Below are 19,089 nucleotides of genomic sequence, written 5' to 3'. Positions count from 1 at the left end.
GAAAAAGAAAACCTATATCCTAGGTTAGAGAATGAACATTTTAAATGCTTATGAACCTATTGCTATTGCCTTCCAGAAATTTTGTAATGATTTTGTAATGTTTCATTACAGTAGTGAGTAAGGGATTGCTCTCTTCCCATTCCTATCATTGGTTGACTTTTTTTCATTATCTGTTCACCTCTCATGGCCTTATCCCTTCTGTCTTGTTTTAGAACTGACTTTTTAGCTCTTCCCCTTTCCCCTGGAGAATCTAGCAGGGTCATAGTGCACCTGATAAGTACTTAGGAAGCACTTCTAACTCCTGACAACTGTATAGTGTAGAACTCTGGATCTGGTCCCTGCGGAAAGACTTGCAAGTTTCATTTTACAACATGTAAGATGCAAACAGTTTTTCCTGATTATAAAACAATAAAAAATTAATTAATGAGAGTCATAGTAATATAGCTACCCAAAGAAAACGCTAATAATATTATGAGTTAGAGCCTTCCAGACATTCATGCTGTTTATACTCACACACATCAGATGTATGTGTGTTGAGTAATCATTACCCAAATGGGACCAAATTAAATGGTCTGTTTTATAACATTTAATATCTTCCTGTATCAATAAATTAAAATTTAGAGAGAATGTTTGGTAGTTAAAAGCATGGACATTGCAGCCCTTCTGCCTGGGTTAAAATCCCATTCTGCCTATTTACTGACTTTGAGACCTTGAACAAGTCACTTCACTTCTCTATGCCTCAGTTTCCAAAATTGTTGAAAGAGGATAACACTTATTCTTATCTTCCTTTATAAGAACACTGTGAAGATTAAGATATAACACAGACACTTAGTATTATTCTGTGTTGATACTTAACTGTGTTAGCCATTAGTGTTTATATAATATATGTATTTTTAAATATTCATTTATTTTGTAATTAGAGGTTCCCAGGTGGCGCTAGTGGTAAAGAACTGCCTGCCAATGCAGAAGACTTCAGAGATGTGGGTTCAATCCCTGGGTTGGAAAAATCCCCTGGAGGAGGGCATAGCAACACACTCCAGTACTCTTGCCTGGAAAATCCCATGGACAGAAGAGCCTGGCGGGCTAAACTCCATGGGATCACAAAGAGTCAGACACGACTGAAACAACTTAACACACATATTTTGTAATTACAGAATTATAGAAGTAATAAGTAATTTTCATTATAGAAAATGAAAACATTGCAGAAATAAATAATGTACAACTTAGTTCATATGCACTGAAATCTGTCCATATGCATAATACTTACACCAAACCATTACTTAAACTGTGGTTATCTAAGATAATGGAATTATGGGGGACTTCCACTACTTTTTTTATGATGACTTTTTTTTCATAATTGTAAGAAATCTCAATAATATATATTTTCTAAATCAAAATAGGTTCATCATATCAGTATATATTTTTATAAGCTTATGCATACACATACACGCTCTTGTAATTTTTCTTACTTGGTGATATAATTTAGACATCTTTCTATATAAATGCTAGATTGATTTTGCTCATTCTTTTGGACAGCTGCATGATATTCTGTTGGATGGTTATGTCACAATTTATCTAACCATCTCCTTATTGGTAAACTTTTCCTCCATTATTTTTGCTATTACAAACAATGTTTTAGTAAACATTTTTCTGTGTACATCCATGTGCATGAATGTGAGGGTTTTTATAGGAGAAATTTCTAGAAGAGGAATTACTGGTTCAGTGGGTATGTAGATTTTTAAAGGTTTTTCACACTGATTACCAAATTGCCTTTCACAAATGTCATACACATTTAAACTCCCACCAGTAGCATATGACAGTGCTTGTTTTCCCACACAGCAATGGGTATCATCCTATGCCTTCATCTTTGTCAGTCTCATAGGTATGATAATATCTCTTTGTCATTTTAATTTTTTATTGGAGGATAAATGCTCTACAATGTTATCTTGTTTTCTGCCATACAACAACACAAATCAGCCTTAATTTTCTTTTCATTGTGGTGGAGTTAAAACTATTTTCATATGTTTAGTGATCGTTTTTATTGCTTATGAAAATTGCCTGCTCATTGTCCATTATTGGCATGCTTGACTTCTTCTGTGTCTTGTTGTTGTTTAGTTCCTAACTTTTTTGTAACACCAAGGACTGCAGCCAACCAGATTCCTCCGTCCATGGGATTTCCCAGGCAAGAATACTGGAGTGGGTTGCTATTTCCTTCTCCAGGGGATCTTTCTTACCCAGGAATCAAACCTGTGTCTCCTGCATTGCAGATAGGAGAATCTGGCTTTATCACTGAGCCACCTGGGAACAGGTTCTTTTGTATCTTATTGATTTGTAAATACTTTATAATATTCATTATAGTAAGTGTCTAGTATACATGTTGCATATATTTTCCCTTTTTTATTGATTTTTTCAACCTTTTTTCCTCTCTTTTCTTCAGACTGGATAATTTATACTGATCTGTCTTCAAGTTTACTCTTTCCTCTGTTATCTCTATTCTGCTAGTAAGCCATCCATTGAATTAATTTCAGGTCTTTTTTCCAGTTAACATTTTCCATTTGGTTCTTTTTCTATATTTTCTATTTTTTTGCTAAGAGGTTTCCTCTTTTCATTTGTTATGAGCATATTTTCCTTTATTCCATTGATCATAATTATCATAACTGCTTTAAAGTTTTATTCTTCATTTATTCTAACATCTGGATTATCTAAGGGTTAATTTCTGTTGATTGTCTTTTGCTTTGAGGATAAGTGACATTTTTCTGGTTCTTTGGATGTTCATTAACTGGTGTTTGTATCCTGGTCATTGGCTGTCTTGATTCTGCATTTTGTCTTAGGAGCCTACCTGGGGTAGACTCAAACTGCAAACTCTGTCTCACCTGTGGTAGGCAGCAGCTCAAGTTTCAGTTCATTCTTAAAACTTTTATCTGGACTGTTTGTGGTTTGCCTTGTATATGCCTAGCTCAGGGGTCACCCAGAAGCTTAGGCGGAGTTAATATACAAATCTAGGTTCCGCTTTCTGACTCTCCTTTCCAAGACTTCTGCCACACTCTCTAGTGATTCTAGTTAACCCAGGGTTTGTTTCTTAACTCCTCAGGTCAGAAAGATGTGGACTGTCTGTTGGAATTTTTACTGCCCTGCTCTGTACATCTACTGCAGCTTGTCCTTAAGAGCAAGGTCACCAAAGCACAACTTCCTCCATGCTAGTCTCTTCCTCAAAGTTTTGACACCCTTCCAAAATCCTCCTACTCTGTCTACTCTCTGATAGTTATCTTTTGTCAGTTTGTTGTTTTTGCACAAGAGACTATCCATTCATTATGAGTTTATTCTTCCATGCTGGAAACAGAACGATAGTCTCCTTGTTTACTTGGTATATGAAAGCTTAATATTTTTACCTAGTCATATGTATCATTCTGAAGTTGGTTCTCTGCTTAAAACTATCTTTTCGACCTCATGAATATTAAAAAAAATGTTTTTCAAGTTGAATAGAACTTGAATTTATGTCAGACTTACATTTTCTTCCAAGTTGGACCCAACACTGCCAATGCTAATGTAGTTGTTGTGGGATTGGAGAGGAGGAGAATAGAGGGCAGAATAAAGAATGAAGAAAGCTTTGGATAATTGTTTACACCTGGCGAGGGAGGGGACCAATGACTGAGAACATGCAGATTGGGACATGGGGGGCTCCACTGATGAATATTTTAGGACTGGCGTGTGCATTCTTCTATCCAGACCTCAACTGCAGGGCTCTGTGGTTCTTAGCCAACCTGTTACTCTTGCTGCACCCCATTCATTTTCACCCCACATGAAATACAGTAGTGTACCCCAACAGGATGCACAAGAGAAAGCTGTGTGGGTTTGCTCGCTGGGTCTTGGCTCCAACCTAGATCCACTCTGCTCCTCAGAAAGGCAGGAGAACATGGTGATTTCGGAGTTAGGCATACCTCAGGCCACACTTTGACCTTGCATTGTTAGCTGCTTGGCTTCTCTGAGCCTGTTTCCCCTTTTATGAGATGAGCATAAAAAGAGTACCCCCTTAACCGTGCTGTGAGAATTTAAGGAGACGGTGCTCGCGGAGGTCTAGCACAACAGCTGACCCAGAGCAAACTCACTTGAGTGCGAGGGCGCTGCACTGTCAGGTCAGAGGTATGGCGCTTCGCCATTCCTCTGCTGAGCGGCCTTGGCCACACTCTGCAACGTGTGGTTCTGTCTGCAGGAATTTCCACGTCTGGAATGAAGCCTGGTTTGTGCGGCCTGACCTGGGCCCTTCGTACAATGGATGGCAGGTTCTGGACGCCACCCCTCAGGAGAGAAGCCAAGGTAACCAATCCTCTGTCAGCCTGCTGGTGTCCCCCTTCTCTGGGTTTGGCTCTAAGTCATGACCTCTCAATCTTTACAATGGTGGGAAGTGGCACAGCAAGATCACCTAAATCTTCTCTGCCTTTGGGGGCACAGAGAGGGATTAAAACAAAAGTATTTTCAAAGTAGATTTTCCTCTTAATTGGCTTGGTTCAGGCTGCTGTTTAAATGACTGACGTCCCTGCTCCCGCACAACTGCTGCAAAGGCCCTGGCCCATGCCCGGCAATAGGGAAGGGAACTGTCCCCTGCCAACAGTGATTCTCCCACACAGCCTCTAGTAGCCCATCCCTCCCAGCACAGAAACCTTCCGTTTCCCTTTGCCTTGGGACTTAGCCCAGATTCCCTGGCTCAGCTCCAGGCCTCTCTGCTCATGGCCCCCAGCACCCCTCTCACCTTCTGGGTGTCCCCCGCCAGGCTGAGCTCTCCTTCTCGCAGGCTGGCCCTTCCCCCCCACTGATGGCCACTCTCCCATCAGATCTCGGGTGTTGGGCTTTCCAGGAACCTTTTTCCTCATCCCTCCCCTGATCTCCAGAGCATTCTTGTCCATTATCTTCATTTTCAGTTGTTTCTTTCAAAGTTAAAAAATTATAAAAGTCATATACGCATGGTTAAGAAGGGTTAAAAAAAATTCAAATTGTTCCAAAAGGATTTACAATGAAAATGAAGTCTTACCCCCCTCCCTTGCTGCGACATCTGTACCAGAAGCAATGAGATTCGGGGAACTTGGGTGTAAGGAGGGTAACTTCCAGATATTTTCTAGGCCACTATTCAAACTTCTCACTGCAACTCATTGGTGGTTATGAAATCAAGTTAATGAGTTGTGACCATTGTTTTAAGAAATGAAATAGAATAGCATGGAAAGAAGTGAGGAAAGGAAAGAAAAAGAAACTATCAGAGTGTATTGGACATTAAGAATAAGAATTTTCCTGTAGAATTTTTGTTTCAGGACCATATATGTGCCATGATGTAAAATCTTATTTCTATAGATCATGGTAAAAAAAAAAAAAAAGCTGAAAGTCACTGTCACTGTTTCAGGTTTATAAAAGTGTGTGTGTTTGTTTTATAAACACAAATGGAATAATATTCTTCTATTCTGCTGTAACTTACTTTTTCATCTGGGCACTTCACGAAGGAAACTGTATCTGTGTATCTATACCTGTATCTACATCTATGTCCTTCCATCCACCCATCCATCTATGAATCTATCTACCTATCTGTCCATCTCTCTATGTATCCACCCACCTACCTACCTAGCTGTCTGAGCTAGCTATGCTGAGTGCTCAAGAAGGGAGGTGATGGTCAGGGCTTGGGAGCCCAAAGAAGCAGGACATCTCTGTAGGCTGGGTTTGCAGAGAAGTCTTCCAAAATAGGGGGGTGATTTGGGAAGAATGATTTGCAGAGTAGAAAAGAGGCAGCCCTGAGCACAAGACAGTCAGACTTTCCTCTTTAGGAAACAGACTGAGGGCGGGGAGTTAGCACCAATTATACACCTACAGAATGCGGGAGTGGGCCATCTTCTGTGGAGCTGGAGTCTGACCAGAGTGCTATTGCACAAGATAACGGTAGCCCCAGAGGGTCCTGCTGAGTGCCCAAGAGGAGAGCAGACAGTCAGGGTTGAAGGAGTTTGCGGTAGAGGCAGGGGAGCTGGGCGGTGGGGAGGGCCCCCAGAGGAGCAGGCCATGAGGCGGGCTGTTGCAAAGGGGCCTGGCTTTGGCACACATCCAACCTCTGCACCCTGGCCCCCAGGGGTGTTCCAGTGCGGCCCTGCTTCGGTGATCGCTATCCGAGAGGGTAATGTGGACTGGGACTTCGACATGCCCTTCATCTTTGCGGAGGTCAATGCCGACCGCATCACATGGATCTACGAGTCGAATGGTGCCTTGAAGAAGAATTCCTCAGACACTCACAGCGTCGGCAAGTACATCAGTACCAAGGCGGTGGGCAGCAACTCTCGCATGGATGTCACCGAAAAGTACAAGTATCCAGAAGGTAGGAGGGGCTTGGATGGGCTGTGCCACCCAGGGCCTGACGGTGGGAAGACAGCTTTGAGGTGGGAGAAGGAAAACTTGCTCATGCTCCTCCCACTTTCTCAGCCAGCTGTGCCTGAATATTAGGATTGCTCCCTGGCATCTAATGCCCAGTTCCCCAGACTGTTTCCTGTGGGGACAAAACCATCAGGGGCAGACACAGTGCCAGCAGAAATGCGCTGAAGGACTCAGGCAGCTGTCAGTCTAGCTCGTCTCCAGCTGTGTCCCTTTGCCAATTGCACCATTAGGATGATAGCACCATGATTGAACATCACAGGGAGAAACATGGCCCCCACAGAAGACCCCCTAGGGGTCTCTGTCAGTCCACTCCCCTTGCCTCTAAGAAGCGCAAGCAGGAAACATCCTCTGAAAAAAGAAATGGACAGTCCCCAGAGACATGGGGACTGCTTTGTCTGCTTCAGTGGGCTCCCTGAAAGCCAGATGATGTGCGGACACCTCCTACACCATGAGGACAATGCCCGAGTCCCTGAAATCGTCAACATCCACTTGAGTGCTGATCCCCCTAAAATCACCTAGAAGCTGGTAGGAGGCCGAGTTTAGCACAAATTACGTGTGTTTCTCTGTTTCAGAAGTTGCTTTCAGTGTTAGCAAATTAATATCTCTGAAGAATCTCAATAGTGACAAAATTCTACATTTGAAGGTGATGTTCATTTTAGAAATAGGCCAAAGTGAATTAATGCTTGCTCCAGCAGGCCAGTCACTCCTTAATAGGATCGACATGTCACTCTAAACGCTTTGGAAGAGTTGCTTTAGAGGGTCCTCACTGCTGGTTCTGAGGTGTCAAGAAAAGTGCTCTCAAGAAGGTACCCATGTGCACCCTAAAGTAAACCCCACAGTTCGGTGGCCTGGATGGCTGCTGCTGCTGGCTGCCGTATACAAAAGAGGAGAGCTGAGCAGGGGGGTAGGCTCCAAGTCCAGGTGGATGAGCTGCTGGGTGTGGGTCCTTTGGAGGCATCAGAGTAATAAGATTGGTGCTTTCCATTAGACCCCAGTGTACCTCTGCGGCCCATTCCTCCCACTGGGGTCAGATGGCCTTTCTCTCAGTCAGAAAACATGTACTGAGACCTCCCCAAGTGCCCATTCATGCTCAACTCCAGGAGGCCAGGAAGCACCCTGCAGATGGGTGCCTGCCCCTCCAGAGCTCACAGGCTGGGGGTCAGGCTTGAGTGTGGCAAGCATTCTCAACAGTGTTCTGATGTAGAAACCATGGCAGGGGCCAAGGAACTGATAACCCCGGGCAGGAGGTGAACTCTGCCCTACCCCTTATAGCTGTGCAACCTCAAGCACGATTCTTAGCATCTCTGATCCCTCACTTCCTCACCTGTAAAATGAGAAGAGCAAGGCCTCTCTTCAATGGGATTTAAATGAGCTAGTGTATAGAAAGTATCAAGGGCAGTGCCTGGCCCATAGTGAGGACTTAATAAATAGTGATGATTTTTATCAACTTGAACATCTGCAGCCTCATCGGAATGACCTCCCAAAGTGACTTTTAAAACGCACTGCCTATACAGTTGTGTGATTCTGTGGGGCCCCTTATCTGAGTGTTACACCTTAATTCCACTTCTTGGGGGCTCTGGCTGTCCCAGCCAAACCTCCTGAGCAATGAGGAGGGGCCACAGCCAGGTGGAGGGATCCCCGCCAGACCCCTGGCAATGCCCCAGCCCTTGTGTGACAGCAGGACTGATCACCCCACCTGTTGTTGCTCAGTCTCCTTTACCTAATGATGCTTGTGTCTGATAGCCGCAGGGAGGAAAAGCCCATAAAATGGGTTGCTAAGCATTTGCGCAACAGCAACACCAAAGGAAAAAACAGTAGCAGGAAGCTTAGTCTTGAGTAAGCCTGGCAGGTGACCTATATAGGTATCTAGGCTCTGAGCCTCATTGTGCAAACGCAACTGCTTCGAGGTTCTGGGCACAGAGGCTCAGCTCCCTGCTCAGCCGTCAGACCTGGGTGTGGATTTACAACTCGGCTAGAGAATGGGAAGGCACCAAAAGGAACCCAGCCCACCAGGAGTGATCAACTCGGGTAATTTGGCTGCCTGCCTTCTTTTCAGTAGGGTGTGTGGGAGGAACTACTAGACTTCAGGTCTAGATTTCTGGGGACTGGCCCTCTTTCCACCCCTAATTCTCAGATTACCAACTGCTTGGACCAGACACTCCTCCTCTGTAGGACCTTAACTCTAACGTGATGTGCTTAGATGTCTTTGGGGTCTCTGCCAATTGTTACATGTAACTTATAGGAAAGATTTCACTAAATGATAAAGTGCTTCTAATAAGTCATCTTAAAATTTCACAGGTTTGTAGGGGACGTTAGGGGCAGAAGGGTAAACATGGTCATTCTTCTTTGAGTATCTCTGTCCATGTTACTGGAAAGTGAATATCTTCTCCTCGTTAGTGGATCTATCTTCCAGTCAAGGCAAGGAGACTTATGTGCACTGTGTGGTCTACCCTGGCTCAGAGGCTTGGAGTTGGTTATCAGCTCTTAGTGCCCCAAGAGCCATGGTTTCTTGGCCATGATCTTGGCCACTTTCTGGGGACTGTTTATAGTATCACATTCAGCAGCACCCACAACAAAGGCTGAACCCATCCTGTGGTTCAGCCTTTGTGTTTTTGAAACCTGAACTCTCTCAACAATTTAAACTAGTCATAACCTGGAACCATACCAACTGTGGGAAGTTCTTGTTAACTGACCTAGACAGAAGTTCCACTCTCTAATTCTCAAAGCATCATTAGAAATAAAGCAGAATAACATGATAAAGTGGTTTGGAATTTTTTTCAGTGAGGTAATTCTAAATCATAGTTTTCTCACTTATGAACTCATTCTAATCTTTTTAAACTCAGACTTGTTATTTTTTAAATTATCAGTTTGTTCTTTGGGCTTCCCTGGTGGCTCAGATGTTAAAGAATCTGCCTGCAATGCAGGAGACCCGGGTTCAATCTCTGGGTCAGGAAGATCCTCTGAAGAAAAGAACGGATACCCACTCCAGTATTCTTGCCTGGAGAATTCCATAGACAGAGGGGCCTGGTGGGCTACAGTCCATGGTTGCAAAGAGTCAGACATGACTGAGCGACTAACATGCACTTTGTTCTTTAAGTCTCACAAAGGAGCTTTTATTAAAAGAAAGGAGGGAAGGAGGAAGGATTGGAGGGAAGGAGGGAGGGAGAGATGGAGAGAGTGAAGGAAGGAAGGGATCTAACCTAATTAACCTAAGCAAAATATCAAGCTATGTATTTTATGCAGCTTTCCCTACAGCTCGATGGAAATTTGAGCTGATTGGAAGAGCTGGGCTGTGAGCCTCATGTTAAGGAGAATGAAATGGAGATCTGAGGGAGGTCAGACACTTGCTTGGAGGTCAGACATATGTTAAGGAGGCTGAAATGGAGACCTGGAGGAGGTCAGACACTTGCTTGGATTAGAATCATTGTGCAAGCAGCAGAACCAGTGTTAGTTCCAGGCCACCTTTCCAGGCAGGGCACTGTTCTTTGTTCACGTTGCCAACGCATCTCTGAGATACTTCTCTCTTTTCCCACCACACAGGTTCCAGCCAGGAAAGACAAGTATTTGAAAAGGCTTTGAGGAAACTTAAACCCAGCATGTCATTTAGCGCAACATCTGCAAGCAGCCTGGCAAGAGAGGAACGGGAGCCTAGCATCTCTGGGAAGTTCAAGGTCGCTGGTGTACTGACAGTGGGCAAAGAAGTCAACCTGATCCTAATGCTCAAAAACCTAACAAGTGATACAAAGACAGTAACAGTGAATATGACAGCCTGGACCATCGTCTACAACGGCACACTTGTTCACGAGGTGTGGAAGGACTCTGTCACTAAATCCCTGAATCCCGAAGAAGGTAATTCAACCTGTAGGCTGCTGGGATGCCACACACTCATGGTAGCTGGTATTCTCTTGGGGTTGGAGAGCTCCTATTGGAACTAAATCAACTGAGTAAGGAAGGAAACAGCACAGGGTGAGCAGTACAAGTGGGGGTGGTGCCAACCAAAATACTTTCATGCCCCGGAGGAGAAAGGAAGAGGACTTTGGCAGTTAAAGACAAACCACAATACCCCTTACATACCATTTTGCCCAGTGTGCAGAGTGCTCCTTATATACCCTTATGTACTATCACATTTGACCTTCTACAAGAACAGATTTCAGCATTCCTTTTACAGAGCCAGAAACTGAGGCTTGGAGAGATTGTGATTCACTTAAAAGATTAAGTGTCATAGCTAGTAGGTGGCAATGCCAGATCCTGGTCCTGGAATTCCTGATGTGAAATCCAGTGCCACCACCCATTTTCTCGGTTTTACCGCTGCGACCCCTTCCCCTTTGCAGCCCCCGCCCTACCTTATCCCCATCCCACAATGAATCACTTTCCCGGTTTGACCCTAGAAGGGTTGCAATATACCACGAGGGCTTGAATTCCCACCAGTGTTCCCCCACAGCTGCCAGTGGGTGGGTGAAGTTCCTTGATTTCCAGTGACAGTGATGGGTTTTCTTGGAGGCCTGAGCTTCTGGGAGGAAGAGTGAGTTGGTTCTCCTGGGTAGCACAGATGGGAGGGGAACAAGGTGGAGCAGAGAAAGGCTGGGGCTGTGGAAGGATTAGCAGGCAGGTGTGCCCAAGATGGCAAAATCCTTCAAGCTGTTATGGAAAGTCTAGACGTACAAAGCAGATTAATAAGGGTGGGGTGGCTATTTGCTTCACATAAGGAACTAATAAAAACTGATTACTTATACAGCCCATCTTGAAAAAATTTTGTCTGCAGAGAAACTGAGAGCTATCACACCTGTCAGAGGCAGCATCCCCTAGCAACCTGTCTTCTGGCAGAACTGAGCAGAAATCTTCCCTATAACAAAAGCACCCGGCTGGCTATTATTTACCTTCAAAGCTCAAGGGAAGAGCTATTTTTGTAGGCCAAAAATAATTTATGTGAGGGAAATGCTTTTTAAAAAAGCTGTACTTCTGCAAGAAGCAACAGAGTTAAATGGGAAGGCAGGAGAAAACAGGCAAAATGGTCTTGGAGTCCTGACGTCATCACCTACTCTCTGGATGACTCTGTTAAGTCTCCCTCCTTTCCTGAGTCTCAGGGTTCACTGTTCAAGGGAGCTGGACCAGCTGATGCCAGGGCTGTCTCCATATTTGGGGCAGGCTGGGTAAATCCCTCCAGTGCTAAAAACAGAGACAGCTCCCTCCTTACAGCCTCACCTCAAGGACTGTGTGACCTGTAGGTGCCGGGCACCCCCCAACCACCTAGCATGACTGCATGAGGGAGGGGGAGAGCACCCAGAGGCAGGCGAGCCCCCCGCCGCCCTGCTTGCCCATTGAGTCCGAGAGGGGCCTTGAAGCTTGAGAAACGGAGAAACGCTGGGGAAGGCCTTTCCATCTGAGGGGACCTTGTGACTCAGAGCATGGAGGTGGTAAGGCACCTGTGTTGTCAAAAGGACCAAGAGAACTGTGGGAAGGAACATTCTTTTGAGGAAGAGAGTGACACAGGGCCATACTGAGGGGTCTGAACCTTATTCCTGGGGCAGCAAGGGACCACAGGAGATTTTTCAGGTGACACAGAAGAAGAGTGACATGATCTGGGGGGAAAGTGCGTCTAAAGCCCACCTGACTGGTGCGTGTGGGTGACTTAGAAGCAGGAGAGACCAGAAGTAGGGTGGTGGTTCCAATGCTGTTGCAACAGGATCCCAGGCTATATGGTCACCTGAGAGGACCAAGCTCTTATGTAGACAGCCCCTGGCTTCCCTTGCTAGTTATTATCATGCTATCATCATTACTGTTTTCTTTATTGGGCAATGAGTTAATACTCATATTCTTCCCTGCCCCTTAGATGGAAGTTTGCCCTCTGATATTTACCAGGACATGGAGGAAGTCTGAGCCCCCGCGAGCTCCTCCTCCTGGAATCCACCCAGCCAGCCAACATCCTGGTCCCAGGGCCCCCACTCTGCAGCTGGTGTGGAGCAGGCCGGTGTTCCCCCAGGGCCTGGCAGGGAGGATTCAGGCAAGCTGAATCCTCCAGGTGCTCCCAGCCAGCCCACACTGACGCAGCTTGGCATCAGCTTTTAAGGTTTCAGAAGCCAACCCCACCTCTCACGCTGCTCCCTGGTTTCTTCTTCCAGAAATAGAGCACCCTGTAAAGATCACATATGCTCAGTACGAGAAGTACCTGAAGGCGGACAACATGATCCGGACCACAGCCGTGTGCCAGGTCACCGATGAGCCTGAGGTGGTGGTGGAGAGGGACATCATCCTGGACAACCCCACCCTGACCCTTGAGGTAAAGGGATGCTGAAGGGGTGCTGCTCCATGCTAGCCCAGCCCTCCCCGACCACAGGGAAAGCCCTCTCTGCCGACGGGCCAAGCACAGTGCCCAGCTCGGCTCCAGCCTCTGCCAAAAGGATCAGCCAAGAGTTCTGCTCAGAGCAGTGTCCTTGGGAAATCCCAGTGGTCCAGTGGTTAGGACTCCATGCTGTCACTGCCGAGGGTGCAGGTTCAATCTCCAGTCAGGGAACTAAGATCCTGCCAGTGGCGCAGCACAGCATGTCCTTGCTCCCTCTCTGGAAGGATCCATGGGCACGTTGCCCTGCAGCTTCTTTGGCTGCAGCTCTAGACCCACTGGGGATACCAGCTGAGGAGCAGCTGGAGGGCTCTTCAGCTCACTCGCTTTGAACATCTGCTGTGTCCTGGGCTGTGCTAGGCTCAGGAATCACAGAAGACCTCAAGGGCTGGGTCCTGCCTTCAGGGAACCCACAGCCCAGCCCCCAGACACATTTGTAGAGCAAATCAGAAATGGGCATAACTCACATGCATCTCCTGACTCTAGACCCCAGAGTTACAGAAGTGTAGACTCTTAGAAACCTGGTCTCAAGCTTTCATGCCCTTCCATTTCACACGTAAGTAAACTGAGACCCAGAGAGAAAAGAATTGCCAAATACTGCCAGAGCAAAGGCTAGACCTCAAGGCCCTTCCCAGGACATCTGGCCAGTCCATACCCAGCAGCAGCATCTTCCCAGTAGTTGACAATGAGGATGCCTCATTTTTTTGGCAGCAGGCTCTGCTCCCAGGCTGCCTCTCAGGAATGCAGGCATGTGGTCTCTCACAGGTCTGTGGGAGGCACTTGGAGCCACTCTGTCCCTTCCTCAGCACTGGTGCTGGAAGTACGGGGCTGACTCCAAGCCTGTCCCTACCCACACCAACCTCAGCCCAGGGTGGAGGCAGCCAGAGCCAGACAGCACAAATCTAGGGATGAGGGGCTGACAGGCAAGGAGAGGCAGATGAGTGGACGAGGAAGATGGGGTCTTCCCTTGGGACCCCATAGACAGCTTCATGGGTCAGACTTCTCACAAGTCTACAGCACCATCTGCCCCAGCAGTCTAGACAGCAATTGCCTTATTTGTTATTGTTGTTCCATCACAATGTCTCTAGCATCCCTAGCCCCAGATTTCTAGAGTAACTCGTGACTGCCCTCATCCCACTCTCCCTAAGCTACACCCCAGCTTCAGGGATTCCTGATGTCAGACAGAAGGCAGGAGGACCCAGGGCCTGCTCCTTGACACTAGCCTGAAATAGAGCTCTCTGGTTAACTGTCCTGGTTAGTCTGGGTTGTGCTTCAGAATGGGGGCCAGAGTGATCCATCATCTCCAAGGTTAGGGAGAGGGAGCCACCCCTGTTCTAGGCCCATCACAGAGGTTGTAAAACAGAAAGAGGCCCCTCCACGAGCAGGACCAAGCAGAGCTTCTGGGCTCCAGGCTTGCCTTCTTTTCCACCCAGCAAGTTTTCATCCATGATTGTAGAAGCCTCCCCTGTTTCCTAGGGTGTTTCCAAGAAATGAAACATTCTGAGTGAAAGTTATCAGTGTTTGATAAAGTTAGTTTCTCCACCATTATATTCCCTTATCCTCAAACTTGCTTATAGCTTTCTCTCTTTTTCAAAATTTTGCTCTACATCATTTAGATGTCCATATCAAATCAGTTTCATCTTTCAAGAGAATCTAACATCTTTTAAAAGGAAATCAGAATACACACAGCCTGGAAATTATTTAATCCTTTAAAAAAAAAATCTGCTCTTTCTTCTTTAGGACATCTTTGTATGAATTTGCCCTTAACACAACTTCTCCTTTACTTTAGACTTCAGAGAATCAAGATTATCTAATCATGATTGAATGAATTAATGCATAGCTGACTCAGAGCAGGGCACATGGGTGATCTGTATGAGAAGATAATAATTTGGGCAACACCCTGTTGTCTTATTTATGATTGGGAGTAGGCATTGAGGACTTTTGAACCAGATCATACAATCTGAACTTTATTTCAAAGGCTGAGGTCCTTCACATTGGCCTGTGACCTACTGACAATATCAGACACAGGTTTCTGAAGTGGCTCTTATCCTCTTCTTTGGGTGTATGTATAGATTTAGGTCAATAGGATAGAGTGGTAAGCAGCCATAAAGAAAGGAAAACAAATATAGGAAAATCTCAAATTGAGTATCAGTGTGAAAAATATGGCAACATTTATATATATTCTTGGGTCCCAATGGCATAAAATTATGCTTCACCCTTCAAATCATGTCATACACTTAAATGAGTTCCATGGGAGAAATTGTGGTATAGACCATGGTCTCTAAAACGTTTCAGTTATGCACAAATTATTGGCAGGCATTGCAAAGTCTAGCAAGAAGAGAAAACAGCTCTGGAACCAGAAATCTCCCAGTTATTGAGTCAATCTGAACTGCAGGTTTATTACTATAAAAGGGTTGCAGGGAGAATTGGTGACAACAAAAAGGAAAACCAAATGAACACAAAGTAGCTACCATTAGGGATCCTCAAAAGAAAAATCCACCCGTCACCTAGTTTCGGTTTCTGTTTCCAAAGCGCTTTCTTCTGCATCCATGATCTCATTTGTTCCCTTCTAGTCCAAGGAAGGAGGAGGGGAGGGATGAGCCCTCTTTATCAGGGAGGGAGTCAAGGCCCAGGGAGGTGACGCATCTGCCCAGGCTTGGCTGCTTCTCAGCAGGAGTGCAAGCTTTCATCTTTGGGAGCAAACAGATAGTCCAGGATGCTTCTCTGACCAGCCTCTCCCTCTGGGCTTGGTTGTCCTGTCTGTAGCTTGGGGATGACAGCAATTTCTTAGGAACCCCCTGCATGGATGGCACTGGTGCTTAGGAGGACTAAACCAAATGTTCCTCCCTTCCTTTGTCCCCAGAGATATCTTTCCCATGACCAAGTCTCAGGCACTGCCCCATCAGCTTTCAAGGGCAGATGAGATGAGCAGTCTAGCCCTGACTCTGTCAATCCCTCTCCCCGCAGGTGCTGGATGAGGCCCAGGTGCAGAAGCCTGTGAACGTGCAGATGCTCTTTTCCAACCCACTGGATGAGCCCGTGAAGGACTGCGTGCTGATGGTGGAGGGCAGCGGCCTGCTGCTGGGCAGTCTCAAGATCGAGTGAGTCCCACACTGAAGGGCTGGTAGGGGATGGTGGGGAGGGGGTCAGAGGGACCTCCCCAGAGCCCGAGGCAGGGTAGACAGAACTCTGCTAGCCTCTGAACTTGGGAATCTGCCCATAGGGATGCACACTTGCATTTTGTTTAGGGGTTCACCAAACTTGAACTTAAGAGAAGTCCAGGTCTTCAGTGCTTGGAGCTGGTCCTTATATCTGGGAGCACATGGGACCCCTACCTTCCCTGCTGAGGGGTCCCAGGGCTGAAGGGGCTCGATGACCCAGGGTGGCAGCTAGAGGGAGTTGAAGGAGCAGTGACCTTGACCAGAGCAGGACTTGAGGCCTCACACTGACTCTTGCCCTTTCCCATCAGTGTGCCAGCCCTGCGCCCCAAAGAGCGGTCCCGTGTGCGTTTTGAGATCCTGCCCACCCGGAGGGGCACCAAGCAGCTCCTTGCCAACTTCTCCTGCAACAAGTTCCCCGCAATCAAGGCCATGCTGTCCGTTGATGTGGCTGAGTGAAGGGCCCAGGTGGCCCCATACAAACTTGGGAACACGGAGCAGGCAGGACTTGCCTGTGGAGTGAGCCCCTGCCATACTCACTATCCAGCCTGGGAAACTCACTCCGTCCCCCAAGGCGGCCTGGATCCAGAACTCACCCCCGCCTCACTCCCAGGCTGGGCTGGTTCCACCCTGGCCCGTCACTTGATCACTTTTGCACATTCCCTGAGCTTCTCCCCAATGCTGCCTAGTGTGTGAGCCCCATGGCCCTGCTCAGCCCTAATACCCTCAGTGTTGTGGGCATGGAGTGGCACCTGACCCAGCGACTCTCCAAATGGATACTGGGGGAGAAGACGGTCTGGACTGTGTGCTGATCCCCAGCCTGCAGTTGGCACTTTCCTGCTCCTCCCCTGGGTCATTGTGGAGGTGGGGGGGATGATGGTTAGCCATCCATTGTGACACTCACAGCTACCCTCAAAATAAATGTTAAAAAGAGTGTGATCACACAGCACTGACTCTACAAGACTGCTGCTTCGCCTAAGGTGGTGGGAAAGGAGACAGTGGGGCGGGGGCCATATCCTTCTGGAGGAGGGATGGCATTGGGGAAGCCGTGTTCTCCACGTTCCAATATCCAAAAGGAGTGAGCTGGTTCCCTGTGGCTCCAGGTGCAAAACTAGAGAGACATTTCAAGTCAGTTTAGGACACTGCACTAGGATGATGTCCAAAAATAGATTGACTGCCTTGGGAGGGAGTGACTCGTCTAGGCAGGTTCAGACATTGTGGGGCGAAGTGAACTCTTCCAGGACCTTCTACGGGCATCAGAGTGAGAAGGGACTTCAGTCTTCACTGGAACCTTCTGCAGAGCAGCTGTGGGTGGTGGCCCAGCCTCTGCTCACCCTGGGCTCGCCCCAACTTGTGCCACACTCCTCCTCTTGCAGCCAAAGCAATGCTAACTCCACAGGAACCTTCTCTACCTTCACACATGCTCTTGTGGTTCCTCAGTCTGTGCCCCTTGAAATCACCCCAAGCAGATCCCATAGCCTTCCGTCACCGGTGCTGACTAACCTCATTTTGGCGATCATGGCTCACTGATGGGACATAAGGGACCAGTCCCATCTAAACAGAAGCTTCAGCCTCACATCCAGCTCAAAGTTTCTTCCTTATTCTCAACTCAGGCCTGACCCAGGCTTGTAGAAAGCACTGTCCATGCCTTCCTCTTACTTACTCCTTCTTCTTTTGTTGCTTGATCCATTAGAGTTGGAGCAGGGAGAGAGGAAATTTAGAGAAAAACCATAAAGTTCCATTTCACTGGTGCTGATGTAGTATGGCCATGGAAGCCCACCACATGGCTGGTGTGTAAATGCAGACTTTCTGCACTGTGTGCCCCCCCAGATTTGGGCCCCCAGAGTTCTCCCCTACCTCTAAGTGCACTGAAGTGTGGTCTTATAGTGATGGCTTGAGGCCAGTTCCGTTCATGGGCTTCACTGCCCTGCCCCAGCTGCCTCCTCTCCCCCTTCTCGTCTCAACCTGGTCCAGCCTCAGCTGCCCAATTCAAGTTCCCCAGGTGGGCAGTCAGCATCAGAATCTGTGTCCATGTTTGCTCCTGGTGTCAAGGAGCTCTGACCAGGGTCTGTTTCTGGTGTCTGAATGCAGCTGGGCCTCCCATTCTCTGCAGGACAGCAGGCTCTGAGCTATGGAGGGGGAAGCTCGTCTCGTCTCCTGAAGCTTTGCCCCTCTCTCAAGTGCCCCTTGGGGCTGGGCTCCAGTTCAGAGTGAGGAGGGGAAGGGTCAAATAGACATACTTCTGCTCTGGTTTCTATCAGAAACAAGGAAATCCAGAGGTTTCCATTTCCTCCCATCTCCATGAGGCCTTTTCCAGACCTTAACTCTGTCAAGCATCAGCCAGTGTCTCCTGAGTGCATCCTTTCTGCCAGTCTCTCTCCAGGGAGATAAAAAAAAATCAACAAGAGCTTGACCCTGCCTTTGGGTTTCCATCCTCAGGGAAATCTCCTAAGGTGTGACGGGAAAAGTCCATGTAGAATTTCTAATCAACCCCAAGCACATGAGTCTTAGAGCTATAGCTAAACATCTCTCTGCAACTTGGCTTCTGAAGAATTTAACAATAAAACAAAGTAATAGCAGGCCAAGGCCACAGCACCACATTTATTTCTGGTAGACTTAAAGTTAGAGGTGGTAGTGAAGTGTGAGATGCAGTGGGCCTGCTGGCTGAACCCCAAAATTAGGTGGACTTGCTCCGTTGGTTAGGATCTATGCTCAGCGACCACAGCAGGGAAACCCAAACGGCCAGGGTCCTAAACAGGATGGATGTTAATTGCTCTTGTATAAGAGCCAAGGGAAACAGTTAGGGGGACACGGGCTTCCTTGTCTTACCTCACTGTCATCCTCCACGTGTAGCTTCCACCTACCAGTTCCAGGTGACTGTTACAGCTCAAGGCAAAAGCTGCAGGCTGTCCAGCAGGAAGGAAGAAAAGGCAAGTCAATGAGCACCCTCTTTCCCATCGAGGGGACAAGCTGAAAGTCAAAAGTTGAAATTATACATTTCACTTCTGCAACCATCCTATTGGCCAGTGAAGCTAAAAGTGATTTTTTTGAAATGAATCACACTGATATATTTCCAGCCAAACTGACTGGGGAAAATTAAGCAATATACAAATTACAAATATCATGAGAAAAGCTACAGCTATTTAAAGGATATGGAGGCATATGTGAACAACATTTTGTCAATAAATCAGGCAA

General features: G+C 47.0%; 1 protein-coding gene across 1 annotated transcript in view; it reads left to right on the top strand.

Annotated features, from left to right (window-relative positions):
• The window catches only part of TGM3 (transglutaminase 3), a 30,727-nt gene extending 13,887 nt beyond the window's left edge, over positions 1–16,840 (top strand). Inside the window, exons 7-12 of the mRNA XM_055543164.1 lie at positions 4,211–4,314; positions 6,101–6,343; positions 9,940–10,248; positions 12,519–12,676; positions 15,704–15,837; positions 16,206–16,840. Of these exons, the coding sequence (XP_055399139.1) occupies positions 4,211–4,314; positions 6,101–6,343; positions 9,940–10,248; positions 12,519–12,676; positions 15,704–15,837; positions 16,206–16,353 (1,096 nt within the window). The 3' untranslated portion in view covers positions 16,354–16,840. The remainder of the gene's footprint in view (positions 1–4,210; positions 4,315–6,100; positions 6,344–9,939; positions 10,249–12,518; positions 12,677–15,703; positions 15,838–16,205) is intronic.
• Positions 16,841–19,089: the final 2,249 nt, after the last annotated feature.

This window comes from Bubalus kerabau, chromosome 13 (assembly GCF_029407905.1).
Source record: "Bubalus kerabau isolate K-KA32 ecotype Philippines breed swamp buffalo chromosome 13, PCC_UOA_SB_1v2, whole genome shotgun sequence".
Classification (NCBI taxonomy): Eukaryota; Metazoa; Chordata; class Mammalia; order Artiodactyla; family Bovidae; genus Bubalus; species Bubalus kerabau.
Note: the sequence above shows the minus strand (reverse complement) of the source record. Positions and strands in the feature narration are given on the sequence as shown.